The sequence below is a fragment of the Maniola jurtina genome, chromosome 1 (genome assembly GCF_905333055.1).
Source record: "Maniola jurtina chromosome 1, ilManJurt1.1, whole genome shotgun sequence".
In the NCBI taxonomy this organism is placed as follows: Eukaryota; Metazoa; Arthropoda; class Insecta; order Lepidoptera; family Nymphalidae; genus Maniola; species Maniola jurtina.
In genome coordinates this window covers 12,912,260-12,933,517 of record NC_060029.1, presented here as the reverse complement: position 1 = coordinate 12,933,517, position 21,258 = coordinate 12,912,260, and the positions used below count along the sequence as shown (strand labels likewise).

Sequence of the window (21,258 nt, the reverse complement as noted above, 5' to 3'; positions counted from 1 at the left end):
GGATGAAGAATGAAGAATTAGACAATTGGAAGAAACTCGAAAGCCCTCGGAAGTCCGTTAAATCTTTTATAGAAACTAGACAAGATACTCATAGATAGATTCGATAAAATATGACGTATTCGCTTTGAACTCGAGCCAAGTGTTTACACACTTAACTATAGCATTATTAACGTAACAGAGTACCTCTATCAAAGAAACTTGGTATGTCGAAATCCAGAAAAGTCAAACAAAAGTAACTATGTCTGGCTCGGGCAGGTGTTTACACTGACGACAAACATTACAATGTTACCAAACTACTAAACGTCGCTTACTCGCTTTGGAAATTATCCAAGATGTCGACGTAAATGGCTTCACATTGCCTAAGCTCCGCAAACGATTTGAACTTTGGAACAAAAAATATCCATATAACTACCTACCTTGTCGTATATATGTAAGACTTGAGTATTGGTATTTGCAGTTAGCTTCGAGGCTCGAGATTCATTTGCGTCAACGCCGCAAGCATACAGGCTTATCCAAGGATAAAGAGTAAACCATCGTTAGGCTAGCTCAACCGATAAATGGATGAGTCACACAAGTTTTCCACGATGCTTCTACGATTTTACAGGGATGTTATTAGCTTAGTATTGAAAAACATACACATATACACACATGCACACATATATACATACATACATAGACTGCTAAAATCTTTCCCTTCCTTTCGGCTTTGCCGTAGTCGGGTAAAAATATAAAGGAAGATGATGGCCTCAAAATTTCCTACGGGCCCTCGGGCCAGGAGGTTCAATGAGTATTTTTTTATTGGTTCTATTTCTTCGCAAGAAACTACCAAAGCGCTAAACATTTGCACTTTGTGCTAGTTAAGAAACGCTAGACCATTTCGTACTGGTTGTTACGAGGTTCAAATGGGGGAAAGGTGAGCGATGATTAACTATTATTATCGGTTTGAAATTGCTGCAAGTTGTAGCTGGATTTTCAAGTAGCAACTTCTGGCTAGATTTAATAGTTTACAGCTCTAAGGCTTAATCGAATGTAGAGCAAGTTAAGCGCAGTAAACACGGATCGATCGGTTCGTTCGTGACTCAAAGGAAGTTACCTTTAAATACTCGCAGACCTTTATTGCTACAAGGAGTAGCTTGTAATGAAAATAATGAGCTCTACGTTCAAAATTAAGCTACGAGATTAAGGTCTTGTGGCAGATGTAGGTCGTCTCAATCGAGTCGTTATTGAATTTGGTTGTAACTATTGAGATTGAAAAATATTTATATCTTGATAAGTGTTATGTAACTTATGTATGTAACTTATCTATGTCAGCAAACAACTTTTAAATTGTACCCAAGTTTCTGCTTTGTGTCCTTGATTAAGTTTAGAACATCGTTATTAGAGTGTATAAGCGGACCTACTCTCGTTATACCTAATAATAGGAAATAATAAGAATGCTGTCATTTAGAAACATTCAGGCATTCTATATCCTAGTTTTGATAGATTACAACTTTTCACTAATTGGAATTGTGGGTAAGTCTATCTACATCATAGACCTATATTATAACAATGAAACAAAACTAAAGTTAAATTAATGTTTTAAACTATTACGTTTGTTAATATAACATTTACCTAGGTAAGTATGTTTTCACAAAATCGGAGGACTGTACAAATTTGATTGCTGATAAGTCCGGGTCATCGACCTGGTGCGCACGACCGCTGCGATATAAGGCTTGGGCCCGCAACAAAACGCGACGGAAACTGATCGGCATTGGCACGTATCACAGAACGCTCGCGTACGCGTGTACGATTTGTAATACAAGGAACTGTATGAAGCACGTCATATAGCAGCTAATACGGTGTGCGAGCAACGAGCCTGAGATCTATGTACATATAGAGAGTACCTCTGAATTTTAACTTTATTCAAGTTTAAGACATAGTTAAAACAAGACAGATTTGAGTAAGTATGCCTTTGACATAAATCTCTCGCGTTCTAACTGTAAGCTGTTAGTTAGTAAAGTCAAAAGGACGCACTATAGACAAACAGTCTTATTCATAAAAATCCCTTAATATAGGTTTAAAACGTTCATTAGCTAAAATGCTCATTAGGCCTATTAAACGTTTCATAACTTTCTTTATTCATAAAGGTTCAATAAACCTCTCACAACTAAATTCTCGCTATAGGCTAGTTTCGCTTTGTTATGTTGTCGTTCTGATGAATTCATAGACAAAATTGCAAAAAAACTGGGCTCTACACAGAAAAGTGACGCAGGTGTGACATTTGTTTTCGAATTTCGGTCAATTGTCTGAGTTCTGGAGGATAGTTAGGTATTATCGTTCGGAGTTTGTTCCGATTTATTTAATTATAAAAATGGAAACAGGAAGGAATTTAGAAATTAGCGTTAGATTTTATTATACTATTAAAAAAAAAAGATGTATTAGGTAAAAGTATGTATTAGAATTTAGATACAGTACCTGGACATTCATGGAATAAAATCCTTTTTTTTTTAATTGAAAATATTACAATAAAACTTAAAGCTAGCCTTATCTAATTACTATACAAATCATGCCCGTGTGGAATGGTGCCAAGAATACTGGCTGCATTTCCACGCTTGACAGCCAGGCTGATCCGTTGCGCAAAAAATGAGCCAGCCCTTTTTTTTACCCAAATCCTTCTCGGTTTATGTAGTTAGGTACTGAGCTGCATCACCGCCATATTTCTTACGTTAGAAGAAATCACATACCTATGTAAAAGAATGATTACATGAAAAGAAACTTCGAAATCAGGTAGAAACTTTTAGGTACCTACTTCACGACGTCCGTCCCTAGCATCTTATGGCAATTAAAACTTGCAACTCTAGTTAATTACCACAGCCTCTCGAATCCAGAATAAATAACGTACAAATAATAATGACAATGCAATGACACTAGAATCAACCAAAACAAAATAACCTCACTTCCAAACAAATTATCAGCTGTTAAGACAAGACGGCGGCCATCTTATTCTTTAATAAGGGTTTATAGTAGGGTTCAGCCTGTTATAAGTTATGGAGCCTTATGGAGCCGGTGTACTAGAACTTTTCGAAACTATCAGTATTGATCCTGAGACATCTGTCAAATATTACGCTAGGGGGTGACTTGAAATCAAAGATAGCCCACCTACACTCTACATGTTACTTATATTGACGCCTGCCTGTAGTTGAAGACTCGACGTTTTGTAACAAGTTTCTTAACTGTGCTACGTATAGCAATACGTCTCAGCCTTTATGCCTAGGACATAAATCTGATTTATTTTCATAGCAAAGTAAAATCTGAACAAAGCCAAGCTCTAGGTCTCAGTACGAGGCTCCTAGTTACGCGCTATTCGCGCTGTGAACGCGTTCATACTTCATATAGTTTCTTATATCTAACTATTATTTATTAGTATAGATTACAAGTTAAGTTAAGTTAAGCCGCATTGGACACGTTTCCGTTGCGCATCGCACTTCGTGTGTTCAAGCCTTTCCTCATATCGACATGACTGACGGGAACATCCAATTCTGTTGTACTTAAGTTGCAACAGCCTTTTTACAACCATGCTTAGAAGATTGGAAATTCAACTTAACTCAGCTTTTTATAAATACTACATTACTATCATAATATGTACCTATTATCATAATATCATAAGTATTATCGCCTATTAGGGTTGTCACTTAATAATTTACATCTTTGCATGTCGGGAGAGAAAATCGAACTAACGGACTCGGTACGAAAATTATTGGCGATAAATTATTCAAAAAATTACTCAACTACTTATACTGGTATCTCAACTCTTGTTTTAAACAACAAGTTAGAATTCAACCAGTTTCATAATAATTTTTGGTTCATCCATTGGTTTTCTTGAAATATCTGCTAGGTATTCTACTCGGAATTACATTTGATCTTGCTTGATTCTTGCTTCTTTGATGAAAAATTACATAAAAACAACTAACTTTTGTGACTTGTAGTTAATAAGCATGAACATCTACACCTCTTAAATGCGTCTTCTTTTGTACTGAAGAAATTTTGTACGACTTATTATAAAGTGACAAGTCCCTGGTCCGATTCCTGACTAGGAAATAACTATGCTGCCATCGCCCTTCCAGTTTATTGCGCTTTCTTCTCAGGTCAGGAAATATGGAAAAGGCATAATTCTGCGCGGTTTTCAAAATTGTCGCTGGATTTAGTTAGTATAATTTATATATAGGTTAGTTACCTATGTATATTATAGCAACTTCAAATAAAGATAATTGAACTTGAACTTGCCTGCATTACTCACAATCAGGCGGGATTGCAGTCAATAGGCACTAACTTGTTAAGGAATTAAAAACTATAAATTAAATAGATGTACTTACTGCGAACTATAACAAAAACGAATGATTAATTATTTATTATCGACTTTTCCTTTACTTGTGCTGTGAGATCTTGCTTCTTACTTCTTACCCATAATTCTAGGTGAACCGGAAGTACCCCTTAGTTGACTTACAAGCTTAATTTTTACAGCTTCAAGACCTAAGTATTTTATATGAACAACTTGATAGGCTCCACGCGTTCCTGAGAAAAATGGATATTTTTTCTTGACACTCAGACACACAACGAATGATCTCACAAAGGTTCCTTTTTCTTTTTGAAGTACGGAACCCTAAAAAGAGTTAGTACTATTAGGTACATGGTTTAACGTGAGGCTGGTTCCGCACGGCTGCATTTTGTGACACACGGGTGCGATTGGGGCCCTACGAGGAAACCACGGCCCAAATAGATAACACTACTCACAATGCACACACAACTTTGTTTACATGAAGCATGAGCTTTATTAGTGGACCACATTTTCATATCACATTTTAAAGTAGGCACTTCGGGTTAGCTAGAATTTTGATGACCTAACTGTAGTATGTAGTTAACGGGTGATAGCACTTCAAAGTTAAATTTTTATCAAGGGAATTACATTGATATCCCACGAGTCCACATAATATAATCTTTACGATTTGAATAAAACGCAAAAAATATTTACACCTAGCTATCTAATATCTATACTTGTCGCTTCATAATTACATTTAAGAAGGAAAGTAGCCTAGTAACAGCACAGTAGCCGAGGTGATTAAGACATCGGCCCCCTATCTGGAGGAACCGGGGGCACAATCCTAGGCACACACCCAGAACCACAGGTTTCACATTTCAAGTAGGCGACTACTGGAAATAGACTCGATTTGTATAATTAAAGTTACCGATCGATTAAATTGCTGGTCATCAACTCACAGTAATTAATAAAATTATACGCCAATCAACGTGGACGAGTAAACGTGAACCAGAATCCTGTAGTACTGAAGGCAGTCGACAGCCAAGTAGCAAAGTTCGCCCTTGAAATAGGCTTGATTTGTAAATAAATGGATGACTTTACCGATCAAGCAATTTACTAATCCCGTTCATCAACTCAAAGTAAATAAATTAATCACTATTGCTAATTAACGTGGACGAGTCAACTCGAAACAAGAATCCTGTAGCACTGAAGGCAGTCGACAGTCAACATGGCCAACCAGTATGCATTTACTTAATAAACATGTTACGGTATAGTTTGACCTCCGAAAACGTAACAGGGTCTCACGAGCGATATCGTTTCGGCCACGCACGCACTCTCTTCTGGCGCGGAATAACAATCGCACCGTGGGAATGCACTATGATATACCTACCCACTTAGGCTAACCGAGGTTGTGTAAGAGAACAAGCCTTTACTTTAAAGGTCTGCTTTTTTACGGTTCCAACCTCTTTGTATGGTATCCAACGGGACCCTATTACCACAATTACTTAAGTAAACCTCCACTGTCCGTCTGTCTGTCAGCGGGCTATACCTCATGAACTGTTATAGATAGTTGGAATTTTCTCAGAATCTATATTTCTGTTGCGGCTATTACTACAAATAACGATAATTTCATAATGGTTATAAAAATTAAAAAAAATTAAAGAACTACTTCATGCACAATGGGTAAGGGAACCCTTCCTGTAGGAGTCTGACTCGCACTTGATCGTTTTCATATTTATTCTACTACTAGCCAAAACTTCGTATGCATATAATTTATAGCCACATTCAGGGATAATGAACCTATCTAGATATCAATGAAAGGATTTTTTTCAAAATCAGATTTTTAGTTCCGAGATTATCCCTTACATAAAAACTAACTCACCTCTTCAAACTTTTACTTAGTAGGTACAGCTAAGTTGTAGTGTAGCTGTCAGTGAAAGAATTTTCAGAATTAGTTCCGGAGATAGCCCCCCACACACAAACTTTTACTTCTTTAAAATATCTGTAAAAAAACTAGGGATATGGATAATTAGTTTGAGATTCTGGCAAGAGGAAGGCTGAATTGATTGGCAATATAACTTTGCTGGTGGTTTCTAACCATGGCCAAAGGCTTACTAGTTACTGCCAAACCAGACCTACACAAACTACACAAAATTCACACTCTATAATACTAGTATAGATTAGCTAAGGTCTGACATGTGTTGAAATAACTTTTCTATATTTTTGTAATTTGTTTGAATGACTCACATGTCATAGTGGTACTTTGTCAGAAACCTTCATGCAAGTGCCAACAATAACTCAAGCTACTCAACACTGGCGAAGTGCATTGTGCTGGTCTGGCACTACAAAAAGTCACCAAACAAGAAAAGAAGAACTATACAAGTTTCAACTGAATTGGATGAACAATGTGCTAACACATGGAATACAAACAAACAAACATTATTTTTACGTGTAAGAAAGAGGTACCAATTCTAAAGACATTTTACTAAATAAAAAAATGTAACTGCATACCTATCTACTTTTAAATCCTAGATCTTGTCAAATAAAGTTAACACCACATTTAATTTACTAATATATAAAATACACAAAGGTGTTAGCTTTAGAAATACTTTATTTCTATCTATTTTTTAAGAACAATGACTTGCTAAAAATTTGCAATGCTTGGCACACACTAATTACATATTAGGCATTGTGCATCAGTGCAACTTGGATGTTATTCAAAACTCTTTCATCATTCTACATAATATATAATTTAGAAATATGATATCTTTCTTTGTTTTGTAGTAAAATAGGTGAGCTAATTTTTTTTTCTTAATTATAGCAAAACCCTTACTTTGCTTGCTTAAAGAATATTTATTACTTAAACCAAATTTCTTGCTAACCAATATGTAATTTTTTTTCCAGATTATAGCCTTCTGCAAGTTAGATTTTTGAGAACAAACATTCTCTAAAGGTAGGAAGTTATCAAAAGTTTACTGAAGTACTTCAACATCACATAATTTAAGTACATAAAATATGAAATTTTAAAATTACACATTTGATAAAATAATTCAATGATTCAATTGCTATCTATTTGAGTTATTGCCACATGCATATTTGTTGGTTAATTTTAAGTTATTTGTCATTAGGTGGTCATTAGGTTGTTTAATGAAAAAAGTAATTAAGTATTAATAGTTATAATTAATTGTGACATTACTCAGAACAATTAAGAAAAAAATACATACTTACTTAACTTCTAGGCAGTTGTATTGCATCTATACTAATAAATAAAATTGGAGTGTCTGTCTGTAATTTCGAAATAACTACCACATATTAAGGTCATATGGTTATTTGAACGATACCATAACTGAATCACACGTTTTTAAAATTTTTGTCTGTCTGTCTGTCTGTCTGTCTGTCTGTCTGTTTGAAAAGGCTAATCTTCGGAACAGCTGAACCGATTTTAACGGGATTTTCACATACAAGTAGAGGATTGACCAGGGTGTAACATAGGCTACTTTTTAACCGACTTTCAAAAAAGGAGTTGTGTTTTTCTACCTATGTACACCGAAATCTCCGAGATTTCTGAACCGATTTGCGTCATTTCTTTTTTAATCGATAGAGGAACTTTGCGACATTGTTTCATAAAAAATTTGGATTCCAACTCCTCAATCCTGATGCTGCAGGGGATCTGACCAATCCACGCGGGCGAAGTTGCGGGCATCAGCTAGTTTCAAATAAGAAGATAATCACTTCGAAACTACTATGTACTTAAGTGTCAAACCTGCACTCAAAGATTTATTTCTTACCACCTAACCAATTGTGTGCATCTCTTGGATGGAATTCTTGAAAATCCTTCTTAGTGGGGGGTCTATCTTACAAAGAAAACCTACATACGAAACCTCAAGTTTTAAAGCCAGTGCTTTAGGCTAGATATCTTCAGTCAGCCTATCCTATTATAGCAAAGAGCATTGCTTTGCATAACAATAAATAGGAGAGATTTGTTCATTTGTTTGTTTGTAATTGATAAACTCTTAAAATATTTTAACAATTATTTCACCATTAGAAAGTTACTTCAGAAGTAACATCAGGCTATGAATTACATAAGCATACCGCAGACAAAGTCATGGGCAAACCTTGTACTTCATAAAGAGGGAGAGGAGTTGCAATAAAATCTTATATTTTCTATTTCAATGGCATTAGGCAAAAAAGACAAGATGTTTAGTATTATCTAATTGATTCACCTAAATCAATGAACTGACACAGCAAATTTACCATATTATTTTCTTACTCAAATGTGCTTGCTTAGGAAATTAATTTATTATTCAAAAGCATACAATTACATTACAAATCACATTCAATGTTTCAAATGGATATCTAAGAGCTTTAGAAAATGCAAATGCTGTTCACAATCATTGTTTTGTTAAGAAGTTATCAGTTGTATGATAGGGATATCATATTTATCCATAAAATATCAGTTGGCAATCATGTAACAAATTCCTGGCTGGATTTTTTAAAAGATAACTAAGTATAGCTTGTTAGTTATCATGTTAGAGTGTGGAAACATAAAACACTTGTGTTATGTATCACTGAATAACTTGTTCAGTGAATCATAACGTCTGTCTTTTCATGTTTCAATTTTTGTGTGGAGGTTTATTAACCTAATAGGAACCAATTCATTGTGCTTAAATAAAACTTATGATTTAAATTGTAAGAATGGACTATAAGTGACACTCACCTCACTGAAGGCCATCACTCAGGCCGGAGCTGGCTCCTTCCGACCTTCTCAATTTACTTTATATCGGTCTATCAAAATAAATAGTTCACGCTTTTGTTTCCCAACATTGAAAACAGTCCCGACATCTAACATCCCCACGACACAAATACATCTGAACTCGCTAACTTTGAACACTCACTGCGCAAGAACAAAATTTTATTTCTAAAACGAAAACACCTGACCGAATCACAAATCACTGAAAAAAAACCAACATTCCTCAGGTGGAATAGATGCACAACCGATTTAAAATAATATTGAGGATCTATCAATGTTTCTATCACTTAATCACTTCTCTTGAGTTTTTTTTGGTAATATCTGTAATGTACTAAAGTTTTACGAAATACAAAATGGGTAAAAATGTCATCAAATGTGTGTTGAAGTATCACGGAACGAACGATCAACCGGAGATGAACTCGCCATCTTGCTTTCATGTCACCAAACAGTTTAGGCAATATTAAAAACGGAATTCGGAATTCACTGTCAAATTGTCGCAAGTCGACAACATACCAAACGCAACGGTGTGAAGTTCGTTTTTGTTTTTTTTGCACTTACTTTGCAACTTTACTCTATGGTTAGCTCATGGTCAGCTTAGGTCGGGCATGCTACAGTAGAAATGGGTAACATTGGTGTAATGGAGGGGCTTATTAAGATGTAAAATGTTTTGCGTACCTAACTACTTGTGTAAGTTATGAGAAGGTTCTCAGAAGTTACTGAAAAAGTTATAGATAAGCAGTTTGCGTGGCTACTATAGTCCCTCTTGCGCAAGGAAAGGTACTTACATGTGAAATGGTATTCCTTCTATTTTACGTTCGCTTCGGTTGTTGCAGCCTAGGATACTGCAACCTACCATCACACAATAACTTCAAAAAGAAAAATTGTATTTAATTTTCAAAACAAATCAATTATTTCCTTAAAATACTTAGAGTCAACATAACTTCACTTCACGTTGTCACAATCTCACGTACAAAATACATTTGCCAAACAAAATAATCATTTCTCACATTCTAATATGAGCTTTAATTGGCTTTGCATAAAATTATCTCGCTGCTTCAGTAACAGACAAGAGTGACATAGTCACCTTCGATATTTGTCCGACAAGGTTCCAACTTTTAAGGAAAAAGTATTCTATGGTCCAGAGAAACAAATCTACAATTTTTTTTTAAATCGCCGCTATAACATCCTTTATTAGACCATGGAAGTAGGAATTACTTATAGACTCTACCAACCAGATATAAATTAATGTTGTTGCGGTTAAATAACCGCATTTGGCCAAACCATCATCATCATCATCAACAGGGGCAGCGTGGCTGGCCAAGCCGACGATGTTAGCGCGATAAGTTAGGGAGGGTACTAGGTAGGTACATTTTTTAGGAATATATTTACGTAGGTATCCCGCCCGCAGAGGCGTGAAATAAGGAGCTATGTGAAAAGCGGAAAGCGGCCTTAGGCCACTTGTGGGTCAATACGAGCTTGTATAAAATTTAGATTAGATTAGACCGAACTAGGAATCGAAATATATGCTGCTTGCACTGCAAGATTCGCCCGTTAGTAACAGCTTGTAAAATGGGCGCAGATTGCAGGATAAAAAGTATTTTTTATATTCGTGTGCCGCCGTATATCCGTAGGCCGCCTGCGATTTTTTTTTATGTATCGATGGTTATAAAGGATAGGTACACTCTATTTGAAAAATAATGGATTTAACAACATTAAACTTTAGTTCTTATTCTAAATGGACATAAGTACCTACATTTATATATTTTTTGTTTTTTTCTAAATCTATCCATAAAATACTTATAAAATCATCCCAGAGTCGATGTCCTCGTTACACAAAACATAATAAATCAAAGTCTATCACGATGTTTGTGTTGTCAACTACGTCAACTACTAAACCAATCTGATTTGGATCTGATTGTATCATGGATTTTGTAATGATGCCAATAAATTCATAGTTTAATAAATTCGGTATAAACCCCATTAAATTGTTTAAATAATTAATGAAAATCGTAGTGCAGATAACATTGGCCTAATTCACAAATTACCTACCGCTCTACCTGTAGTTACGACCTCAAAGTAAAGTGGGTAAGAGTAATTCAGTTCATAATTTCCGCATCATTCTGTAGGGTTTTGAAGGACGGCATGTGACGTCACTACTCAGTGCCAGGAGGAGATGCGCGCCGCCTCGACGTATTCAGGAACTCGATGTAGGTTAAGTTAAAGTAGGTTATTGCACTGCCCTGATGTACTCCGATGTATTTAGTCACCAGTTCGTGGTTAAACCGTGACAGAAATACACGCTTTCGGAAAACTACATATAAAATGTTGGTTGCATTTCATACGTTTGTTTGCAGCCGTTTGAAATATTCCCAAAATTGTCGATGGCTGTAACGATGGAACTGGAGGAGAGCGCTTCAGACTCCAAGCTCCATAAGGAAAGCCTGGCAAAGAAGGAGCTGAGGCCCTCTAGCGCAGTTTCCTTTTCCAAATCGGAACATGGAACAGGTGTGTCTCCAAAATTCCTATTATTTTTCACTGCACCTTCCATAGTACTCAATTAATGAAAGTCTTCGGACACGGCTATTTAGATGACGGCCTACCGACAAAGCTGTGCCTGCCACAGCCTGCATTTTCAAATAAAAACAATTTTGCAACCAATAAAAAAGACACTAGCTTATGACATTAATAAATGCGAAATTGTGTCTGTCTTTCCATTCACCTTTTTACAGTTTAACGGCTGAACCCATTTTACAAAATTTGGCATAGCGATAGCTGGATCCCAGAGACTCGCATAAGGAAATATGTATCTTATAGTCCCTCTACAAAACATTTTTTAAAACAAAATCAGCTTTATAGTTTCATATGAAATCGAACTACCTGTTTCATACTTATTTTATCACGCATGTGCACGACGTTACACATGTGCACGTTAGTGCACGTAATATGTAAGTTATGAAGTACTGGTTTTATTTATTAGTTACCTTGGTTTTGTGAAGCCTATTAACATATTTGGCTCTCGATTTAGCCGATACGACATCTTCAATAGAACAGTTAAGACAGTACAGGAGTTGGGTAAGCAACGAAAGGTGGAATGAACTCAAAAAGATCGCAGACACGGCCATGAGGGAACGAAAAGTTTTCATGATAAAGGGCGGAGGATTCCCTGCCATACGTCGGGCATTGTTGGAAAGAGGTTGGATCGAAAAATATGAGTCACATAAGGTACACATATTGATTTCAGGAACTTTAGACATGTAGCAATTCAGTTATATCATCATGCATAAGTTAATTTAATTTTAGATAATATTCGCGAAATATTTATATACTTACTTAGGTACCTACTTACTTATTGCGATAGCAAAAGGAAACAAGCATGTGTAACAGGAAATTGGCAATTCAGTATAATAAATACGAGTATTATGTCTGCTATAATAATTGATTCGTATAAATTATTTTAAGGTCCGACACCCTCCTGCAATTGTAGAACCAAAAAGAGTTACAGGACAGGAGCTTTCGAAGGTTGAAAGAATGATTCTTTTCAAGTTCATGGAACACCATGCTGTCGATTTTCTTTGGACGACTAAAAGGGACAAATATGATTGGCTGCTTAGTAATAAGGAAGTTCTCATAAGCAGGTAAAAGATCGTAGAAAAAATACTGTTCTTAAACATGATCATCAAAATTTTAGATAACTGACTTATAATTATTATTTTGTCTGTTAGGTTTAGTAGATCCATTTTTACCACAAAAGAAGGCTTGACGACTTCCCTGATCCAAATGCATTGGCACACCGAGCCGGGGGTAGCGTTAACAAAATTTCCAAGGTGCTACAACATTTATAATTCCGATAGCCTTGAAGAATTTATCGACGACTTTAGAATAACTGCCTGTATAAGTGTTCTTAAATGGTTATCAATTACGATAAAAGAAAAATCGGAGTTGGACCTCGTGAATATTCATGGAAAAGTGCCGTTTTCAGCTGTCGAATTCGCCATAAGTAGATTAAACGAATATATTGCGTTCTTTACGCATAAAGATATTGATGACACAGAGGATCAATCAGTACATATATGGGAACACGAATGGGACCAATTTTTAACGCATCATTATCTCTTGGTACATGAAAATGCCAAATTTCTGGAAGACAAATGCACCAACTTAGGGTAAATATATTGTTATTAGCATTTTAAATAGCGTATCTTATTTGGCTAGATAATTCCCGCGAATTCGTCCGCGTGGAGTTCGGTTTTTTTTAATCTCGTAGGAACTCTTTGGTTTTCCAGAATAAAAAGTTGCCAAGCTACCTCTGTACCAAACTTAATATAAATAAATCAGTTAAACAGATGAACCCTTGTAAGAATCTTGCGGGAACTCTTTAATTTTCCGAGATAAAAAGAAGCATACGTTCCCAGGATGTAAGCTAACTCTGTATTCTTCATCAAAATCGGTTAAACTGTTAAGCCGTGAAAAGACATACAGACAGACAGACACACTTTCGCATTTATCATTATAATTTAGTCGGTAGGTATTTTTAGTATTGTTCCGAACGTGTCAATTAATTGTTAACGGTTGTGATTACCTAAGTGGTGATTAGATCACGCGCATTGGTTGCGTCATTTAGAAAACGCCAAATGAGTTATCGTTGTTTTGTTGCTGTAACGTTTGAAATTGTAAAGACCCCAGATCTTTATTTTATGATTTTCAGAAATTTGGAACGTAAAGCCGCTAAAGCTTTAACGACAATGACAAAGTTTTGGCCACAGATTGACATTGATGGTGTTTTCAATATTTGGATCGTGAAACCCGGAAACAAGTGCCGAGGGAGAGGCATACAACTTATGAATAATATAAAGGACATCATAGGTCTCATTAACGTCCCGGCACAAAAAACTAGATATGTTGTACAAAAATATATTGGTAAAATTAAAATAGTTAAAAAAATAAAGTAATACTTAAGCAGTCATGGGTAATTTTTAACATTTATTTTTGCAGAAAACCCGCTAGTTATTTACGACACCAAGTTTGATATACGACAGTGGTTTCTAATTACCAATTCCCAACCACTTACTATATGGGTGTACAAGTAAGAATTAAATCAGACATAATTATTATTTTTTGCAGGAAGTAGTGGAATTCTACATTAATAAATATATTTTTTAGAGACAGCTATTTGCGCTTCAGCTCTCAAATATTCAGCTTATCTAACTACCACGAATCTGTGCACCTGACGAATAACGCGGTGCAGACCAAATACAAGAATACCGGCGATCGGGACAAAGCACTGCCAGACGAAAATATGTGGGACTGCCACACATTCAAAGCATACCTTAGGTAAATATGAATAGGAAAATTTCATAAAATTTCAGGGAAGAAAATTAAATTAATTAATCTTTTTATTCATCAAGACAGATAGGAAAGTATGAATTGTGGGATACTAAAATATACCCTGGAATCAAGCAGTGCTTAGTTGGAGCTATGTTAGCGTGTCAAGAGACTATGGATAAAAGACAAAATAGTTTCGAATTGTACGGAGCGGACTTCATGCTGACGGATGATTTTACACCCTGGCTCATCGAAATCAACTCCAGTCCTGACTTGGCACCAACCACGTCTGTCACAGCGAGGCTATGTCCACAATGCTTAGAAGACGTAATAAAAGGTAATTTTAAAAGTATTAAGTATTCGAAAGAATAAACTCAGTTTTAAAACTTGTAAAAGAACTTGTAAACGTCTAATTGAATAAAAATATTTTGAATTTGAATTTTGAATTTACCTATTAGGATTGTTTTAATAAAGCGTTTTCTTTTCAGTTGTTCTGGACAGACGATTAAATCCTGAAGCTGACACTGGATTTTTTGAACTGGCCTACAGACAAGTTATACCAAAAGCCCCCGCATACCTTGGGTTATCATTATGTATCAACGGGAAGCGACTCATCAAAAAGCCTACTAAGGAACGAAAACATGAGTCACGAAGCTTTACTCCATTAGGACCTCCCGTCCCATCCGGCGATGATATTATTGATCCTGACCATCCAGTTCCTGCAGAGTATAGTGGACCGATCATCACAGATTTTCTGACTTGGTTAAACCCATACGATTCTTTGCCGATGAACAAAGACAATCTAGTCGTAGGTCCCAAGGAATCGCTTACGGTACGCCAAGCTGTTGCAGTGGTAAAATCGGGTCAGTCTCTAAAAAGTGGTAACAAAAAGCGTAAAACATCCGCGCTTTCTTTTAGGACACTTCGAGGAAGGCGCGAAAAAAACGCAGAATCTAAGCGTCAAATCGTGCCCCACTCCTGTTGTCGTCCAGAAGACAACCAAGCCCACAATCATGTGACCAAATACCGAACAGAATCGGCAAGTATGGCGGAAAAAATCAGACCGAAGATTGATAGGTCAGTAGGTAATAAGCGATGCTACATTGATCCCGTGCAGTGGGAACGAGAAACTGCCAGTATCCTCCGGTCTACGATTTCTGTTCAGAATAAAATGTCAGTCAGAAACGAGCCAATAGGTCCAAACGTACGGCAAACTAAATCTGGTATTGTCACATCCAGTCATAAATCGTTGTTGGAACCGTTAAGCTCTCGTAGTTTTGTTGACAGTACAAATACTATTAAAAAATTGAGTGCTGTTGGCAAAAGTATATGTAAGCTACACGATGAAAATAGAACTAAGAAATCTATCAGTTTCTCGAACAGTTGTACATCAATTTATACGCCGTACCGTGTTTCCATTACACCTCTAAATGATGATTCTTCAAATTTATATTTGAAAGGCAAAACTAAAAACTAACTATAGTTCTACTATGATGAGACTAAAATAACCACTGTTCTAGTTTAAAGTGTTCAAAACTATTTTTGTTAAGGAAATTAAGACTTATATTAATAAGTTTACCTACTTATTTATAAATTGTTAATTAATATATTTAATCTAAATGTTGGCGTCTTCAAATTTTATGTAAGTAATAATAAAGTGTTTTATTTTATAATACTTGTTCCTAAACGAATAATTATTTTCAGATGCTTTTACAACAAAATCCTCATCCCGATCCTGATTGCCCTCAATCCAAAAAGTTTTACTTATTTGAAAATGTCTACCTCAAGTCAATTTGATTTTGACAATGTTTCAAAGTATGTACTTGTAAAGCGCTATGGGATTATAAATTTATTTTGCAAAAAAATAATTAAATGTAATAAAAATGATTAAATCCACTGGTAGTGGTGATCAAACACACCAGGTAATGATGTGCTTATTTGTGTAAGTATAATGATTCATTGGAAATGCATAATACGCATTTAGGTAAGTATAACTTGTAGCGGATCGCATTCATTCAGAACCAAACACAATGTTTATACAACAATATTTTACAGTTCAGAACCGAGATCCCGCCATAATCAATATTTTGAACATCCTATTTAAAAAATATATTATTTCAGAATATCAACGAAATCTAAACCAAGTGATGAAATATTGAAACCCCCATTGAGTTTCCCCGAAGCAGTAAATTTTATATTTTTCAGTAAAAATTATTTGTTTTATCTTTATTAAATACAAGCAACCCATCATACCTAACGCATTATAAAATTATAGAAATAATAATGAGTTAATAATGAATTGCTTGTAGAAATACCTAATACTAAATTAATACAATGCCAAATAAAAAGAGAAAACTTTTGAAGCGGAAAAAGGTAAGCTGTAAGAGCAAAAATGATATATACGTGGAGTATAATAGGCACAGACCTTCTATTTATTCATTAGTGAAATCTAGATATATGTAGGTACCTATTGAGTATATGTAGAAAAAAATTTGTCTCGTTTGTAAAGTCTGAGCAAAGTTTTAAAGTAAACTTTGTTGATCTCCAGCTGAGGATTTAAAAAAACTTTTTTTAGAAAATCAATGCATCAAAGTCTTGTCCTAGAAGAATTGTTATAGACCATATTATTAAGAATGAAGAAATTCGAGAAACTACAAGTGCTGCGGTTGCTACCAAGTCATTTCAAATACAGGTCTATAAATTATAATTGGCAGAATTAATAATAATTAACATACTATCACTATCGCTACTATCACTAAAAATAAATAATCAATGACGTCATAATGAACCTTTGCAGAATAAAAAGTTTGTTAAAAGTGGAGTGAAGAGGATCTTCTCCCCTTTTCATAAATTAAATTATTCGGCGCGACAAGCAAGCAATAATACAAAAATGACTCATGAGAGCATTCACTTTTCTGGTGGTTTGTCTAGTAAGGAAAAATCTTATGTAATTAGCAGTTGTCAAAAAAAATCTAACAGATACGTAGACTTAAAAATATTAGCTTCAAAAGCTATAAGAGACAATAAGATTTTTACAATATACGGAAGCTGTAGTGCAGTGAGAAAGGCATTATCAGAGCGGGGTTGGGTCGAAAAACTGCCGGCAAACCGAATGAACCTATCGAAAATACGAACAGGAACGTTCTCAAGTAAAACTAAAATACAAAGTGAACTTGAGAGACTTCTTTTATCCAATCTTGTTGAAAAACATAACCCAAATTTTGTTTGGCGTACAAGAGACGAACGTCGAGACACTGCTATTGACATGAAAAAAGATTGTAATGTAATCATTAACAAATTAGAAACTGATGCGACGTGGACTTCGAAACAAGGGCTCTGTTCCTCGATTAAAAGAAACTATTGGTTTCATATAGAAGACGAAGCTGAAGTTAACAGTCCTCGGTCATATAACACATCTGACAACGGTGATATTGAAGGTTTTGTTAAAGATTATAAAATCACTGCCTGTACGAGCTTATTGAAATGGATATTGTCAATGGTCGCTAACGACAGACCTATTTTCGTCCCTTCAGGGAACATTACTATGAACGTCATGGTTTTTGCAGTTAACCGTTGTAAAGAATATCTGTTGAGAAAGCAAAATAAAGACATTGATCAACCAATACAGTCTATAAGCAATCGTCAATGGGATTCTTTTTTGAAAAAATATTATTGCATTATAGCAAAAGATGACGTTTTTGAGCCTGACAAAGCAAATAAGCTGCCTGTATATTTGAGCTTCTCGAAATTTTTGCTAAAAGAAATCCACAAATATAGGCCGCAGTTAAGCTGCGAAGGGTGTCACAACATTTGGATCATTAAGCCAGGCTGTTGCTCGAGAGGTCGGGGCATTCGCATGGCTTCTAAACTGGGAGTAATCATTAACTTACTGAATAAAGCAAATACGAAATATGTAATACAAAAATATATTGGTAAGTCAACACCATCATTTTAGTAAATAAAAATATTCGATTGCCTGAGCGATATAATTATTTAATATTAAGCGATAATTTATTGTTTAATTAATCTAAATATTTATCTTTATGTAGAGGAACCACTGCTCATCCATGAAACAAAATTTGACATTAGGCAATACTACCTTGTAACGAGCACTTATCCATTGATCATTTGGATGTATAAAGATTGCTATTTAAAATTCAGCTCACAAAAGTACAATTTAAAGGATTACCATGAATCAATTCATCTTACGAACAACGCCGTTCAAAGAAAATACAGAAACTGTTCAGGCAGGCATGCCGACCTGCCAAACAACAATATGTGGGACTTGGACGAGTACAAAAGTTATTTGAATAAAATTGGCCAAGATGATGTTTGGGACACAATTATATATCCTGGAATGAAAAAGTCAATAGTTAGTATCATGCTGAGTTGCCAGGACTCTTTGTCAGTAAGCAAGAATCGTTTTGAATTGTACGGATGCGACTTTATACTCGATAAAGACTACAAGCCATGGCTTATAGAAATCAACTCTTGTCCAGATTTAAACCACACCACGCACGTTACAGCTAAAATTTGTCCAGCTGTAGTGTCAGATTTAATAAAAGGTAAAATCTAGCTTAAATATAGCTATTTCTTAGAATTAGAACTTTAAAATAAGTTAAAAGAGTTTCGCATTTTCCTTGATCATTCAGTTTAATTGAAAACTTCTGCTACTGTAGTGAAACACTCTTTGGCCATTGAGACCAAAATACTTTTGCTTTTGATTAACTTTATTTATGTTATTGTAGTGGTTATCGACTATTCAAAAAACCCAAAAGCTTCTACCGGAAGGTTCGAACGTATCTATCGACAGCCCGTAACATTGCAACGCTATACCAATGCTGTCGAATTATCTCTGCGCGGCCATTCGTTGCCCATGGAATACTTTTACAAAGGAAAAATTGAAGTACTTGAAACCTATGAAGATCCTAAAATTGGCAAACAAAGTGATATAAAAAAAGTGCTTAATTTATTGAAACAGGCTTACAATACGGAAACGATAATGAAGCAACCGGATGAAGATTTTCACTTTCCAGATAATAAGGAAAAAGACACTGGTACGCATAAAACTGTATCTGAATACGAAATGGGTGTGGCAGCTAATGTTATTAATGGGCAACTAGATGAGTTGATGGACAGAATAGTATCCAAAGACAATTTTAGTACTGAGAATGGTGTTAAACTTGATTTACGTTCCTGTCCATCTTCGCAGAACTCTCTTAATCCAATACAAAATGTTCGCAGCTTCACGGACCTCAAAACTCTTTTGAAAAAATCTGCAAATCAACCAACAACACTGGATGATGTCATCAAGACATTTAGTTTTAGTAAACTAGATGATGGACCGTATGGTAAAGGCAGTATTACAGCATGCAGAGCCATTGAAGAAATTATTCATAAACATTCCAATGCAGCTAATATTAAAAATAAGGCACACACGTCACAAAAACAAGATGAGCTGCAACACTTTACACAAGACGTATTTAATGCAACCGCCAAAGTTGTCTCCTTTATTAATGCAAAAGAAAAAGAGTACCGCTCTTAAATATAAATCATTTCCACTAATGCTAATATTTTTAATTACACTACCTACTAAATATATCTGTGTAGACTAAAACTTCAGTTTAATTTTAATACAATGTATAATTTTATTATAATTATATTTGAGTCTAGAACTAAATGACCGACTCGACCGACTTAACAATTTGCAGTTTGGATGCAGATTTAGTTACTGCAGTTGACATGATGATAAACTGCATTGCAACCGTTACTTCTTCCCATCATTTGAGCTAACTGCGTGCGGACCTCGGATCGGACGGCGGACCATACTGCGCGGCACAGATCACTATTAGGTAATACTAGTCTGGTGGTCTGGGGGCCTATCGGCTAAAAATATATCAATCATTAAAGGACAGCATCAATGTCAAAACATGGTTTTTGGCCAATCCCATTGGCTAAATACCATGTTTTGACATTGATGCTGTCCTTTAATGATTGATACATTTTTAGCCGATCGCCCTGCTGGAGAACTACGCGGTGACGAATGGCGATCCACATGCATGACAGCAGCACAGACCAGTATGCAGTCTCAGCGTGCGGCTCCAGTGCGGGTACCATTGATAGCAGAATACTCGTACTTCTTTGAAGACAAAAAGCCCGCTGCGCGTCGAATGAGTCGATTATTTAACATGGACCGGACCATGAATGAACGAATCTTAGATAAGATCATAGTATCTCATGAAGCGAAGTAGATAGATACATGTGGATACATGGAGTTAGGGAGCAATAGGTGGCAATAGAGTCTGGCCAACTCAATGACATAGTGGGAAGGGCCAACGAAAGTTGACTGAAAAAGCGCAGCAAATTCAAAAAAAAAAATCAGTATGGCAGCCCCAAATAAAATTAACAGACCATTTGATAGGAAAGAAATTGAATGGAATTCTAGAGTCTCTATTTTCGTTGGCTAGACTTTTCTTATTATAAAAGGCCGTTTGGGTAGATAAAGAAGACAAGCGCTTTTGATTTTACCGCAACTCGGCCTCCCCAACCTAGACCGCGCCACCCAGATTGTAGATCTATAAAAAAAGTTGAGTCTGGACCAACTCCCGACCCCGACTTATGGAGATCCCGACCATAAAGTAAATGTCAGGTCCCAACGTGACCCCAACTCCGAACCAACCCGACTTTCCTACTTTATTTTGTTGAATGCAACGATAAAATCTTTTTAAAATACGTCTTTTTAAAATTAGTTTTCGCAGACTTTTTGACTTTTCTATCATTTTAAATAAACTGATTTTGTATTAAACAGTCGACTCACACTTTTCTAAAGTTACCCTCATACCTACTCAATATAAGATTCAGATTTCAGACAAAGTATCCGAATTAAGGACTT

The 21,258-nt window shown here is 35.6% G+C and overlaps 2 protein-coding genes across 14 annotated transcripts in view; one reads left to right on the top strand and one right to left on the bottom strand.

The window, feature by feature from the left end:
- The window catches only part of LOC123876342 (serine/threonine-protein kinase 26), a 164,837-nt gene extending 155,327 nt beyond the window's left edge, over positions 1-9,510 (bottom strand). The window contains exon 1 of the mRNA XM_045922753.1: positions 9,012-9,510. Within this exon, the coding sequence (XP_045778709.1) occupies positions 9,012-9,026 (15 nt within the window). The 5' untranslated portion in view covers positions 9,027-9,510. The remainder of the gene's footprint in view (positions 1-9,011) is intronic.
- A 175-nt stretch (positions 9,511-9,685) lies between these two features.
- Positions 9,686-19,931, top strand: LOC123875493 (tubulin glycylase 3A-like). Of its 13 annotated transcripts, XM_045921847.1 has the most exons (13): positions 10,911-11,129; positions 11,399-11,549; positions 12,070-12,266; positions 12,504-12,679; positions 12,767-13,207; positions 13,750-13,961; positions 14,037-14,127; positions 14,205-14,375; positions 14,450-14,703; positions 14,855-15,443; positions 16,071-16,181; positions 16,488-16,739; positions 16,915-17,058. In XM_045921847.1, exons 2-12 carry the CDS (start codon positions 11,426-11,428, stop codon positions 16,597-16,599), a joined length of 2,478 nt encoding a protein of 825 aa, XP_045777803.1. In that variant the 5' UTR covers positions 10,911-11,129; positions 11,399-11,425; the 3' UTR covers positions 16,600-16,739; positions 16,915-17,058. The 13 variants fall into 13 exon arrangements, with proteins under 13 accessions (XP_045777572.1, XP_045777803.1, XP_045777869.1 ...); XM_045921913.1 differs by lacking the exon at positions 16,915-17,058 and having other exon boundaries at positions 16,071-16,288; positions 16,488-16,576; XM_045921991.1 differs by lacking the exon at positions 16,915-17,058 and having other exon boundaries at positions 16,071-16,308; positions 16,488-16,555.
- The last annotated feature ends 1,327 nt before the right edge of the window (positions 19,932-21,258 follow it).

What these genes read in the sequence shown, in the direction of transcription:
- LOC123875493 (XM_045921616.1), top strand. Translation starts at nt 11,426, where the DNA reads ATGGCTGTAACGATGGAACTGGAGGAGAGCGCTTCAGACTCCAAGCTC. An exon ending in CAAATCGGAACATGGAACAG is followed by an intron (nt 11,550 to 12,069) that starts GTGTGTCTCCAA and finishes CTCTCGATTTAG; the next exon opens with CCGATACGACATCTTCAATA. An exon ending in CTTACTATATGGGTGTACAA is followed by an intron (nt 14,128 to 14,204) that starts GTAAGAATTAAA and finishes TATATTTTTTAG; the next exon opens with AGACAGCTATTTGCGCTTCA.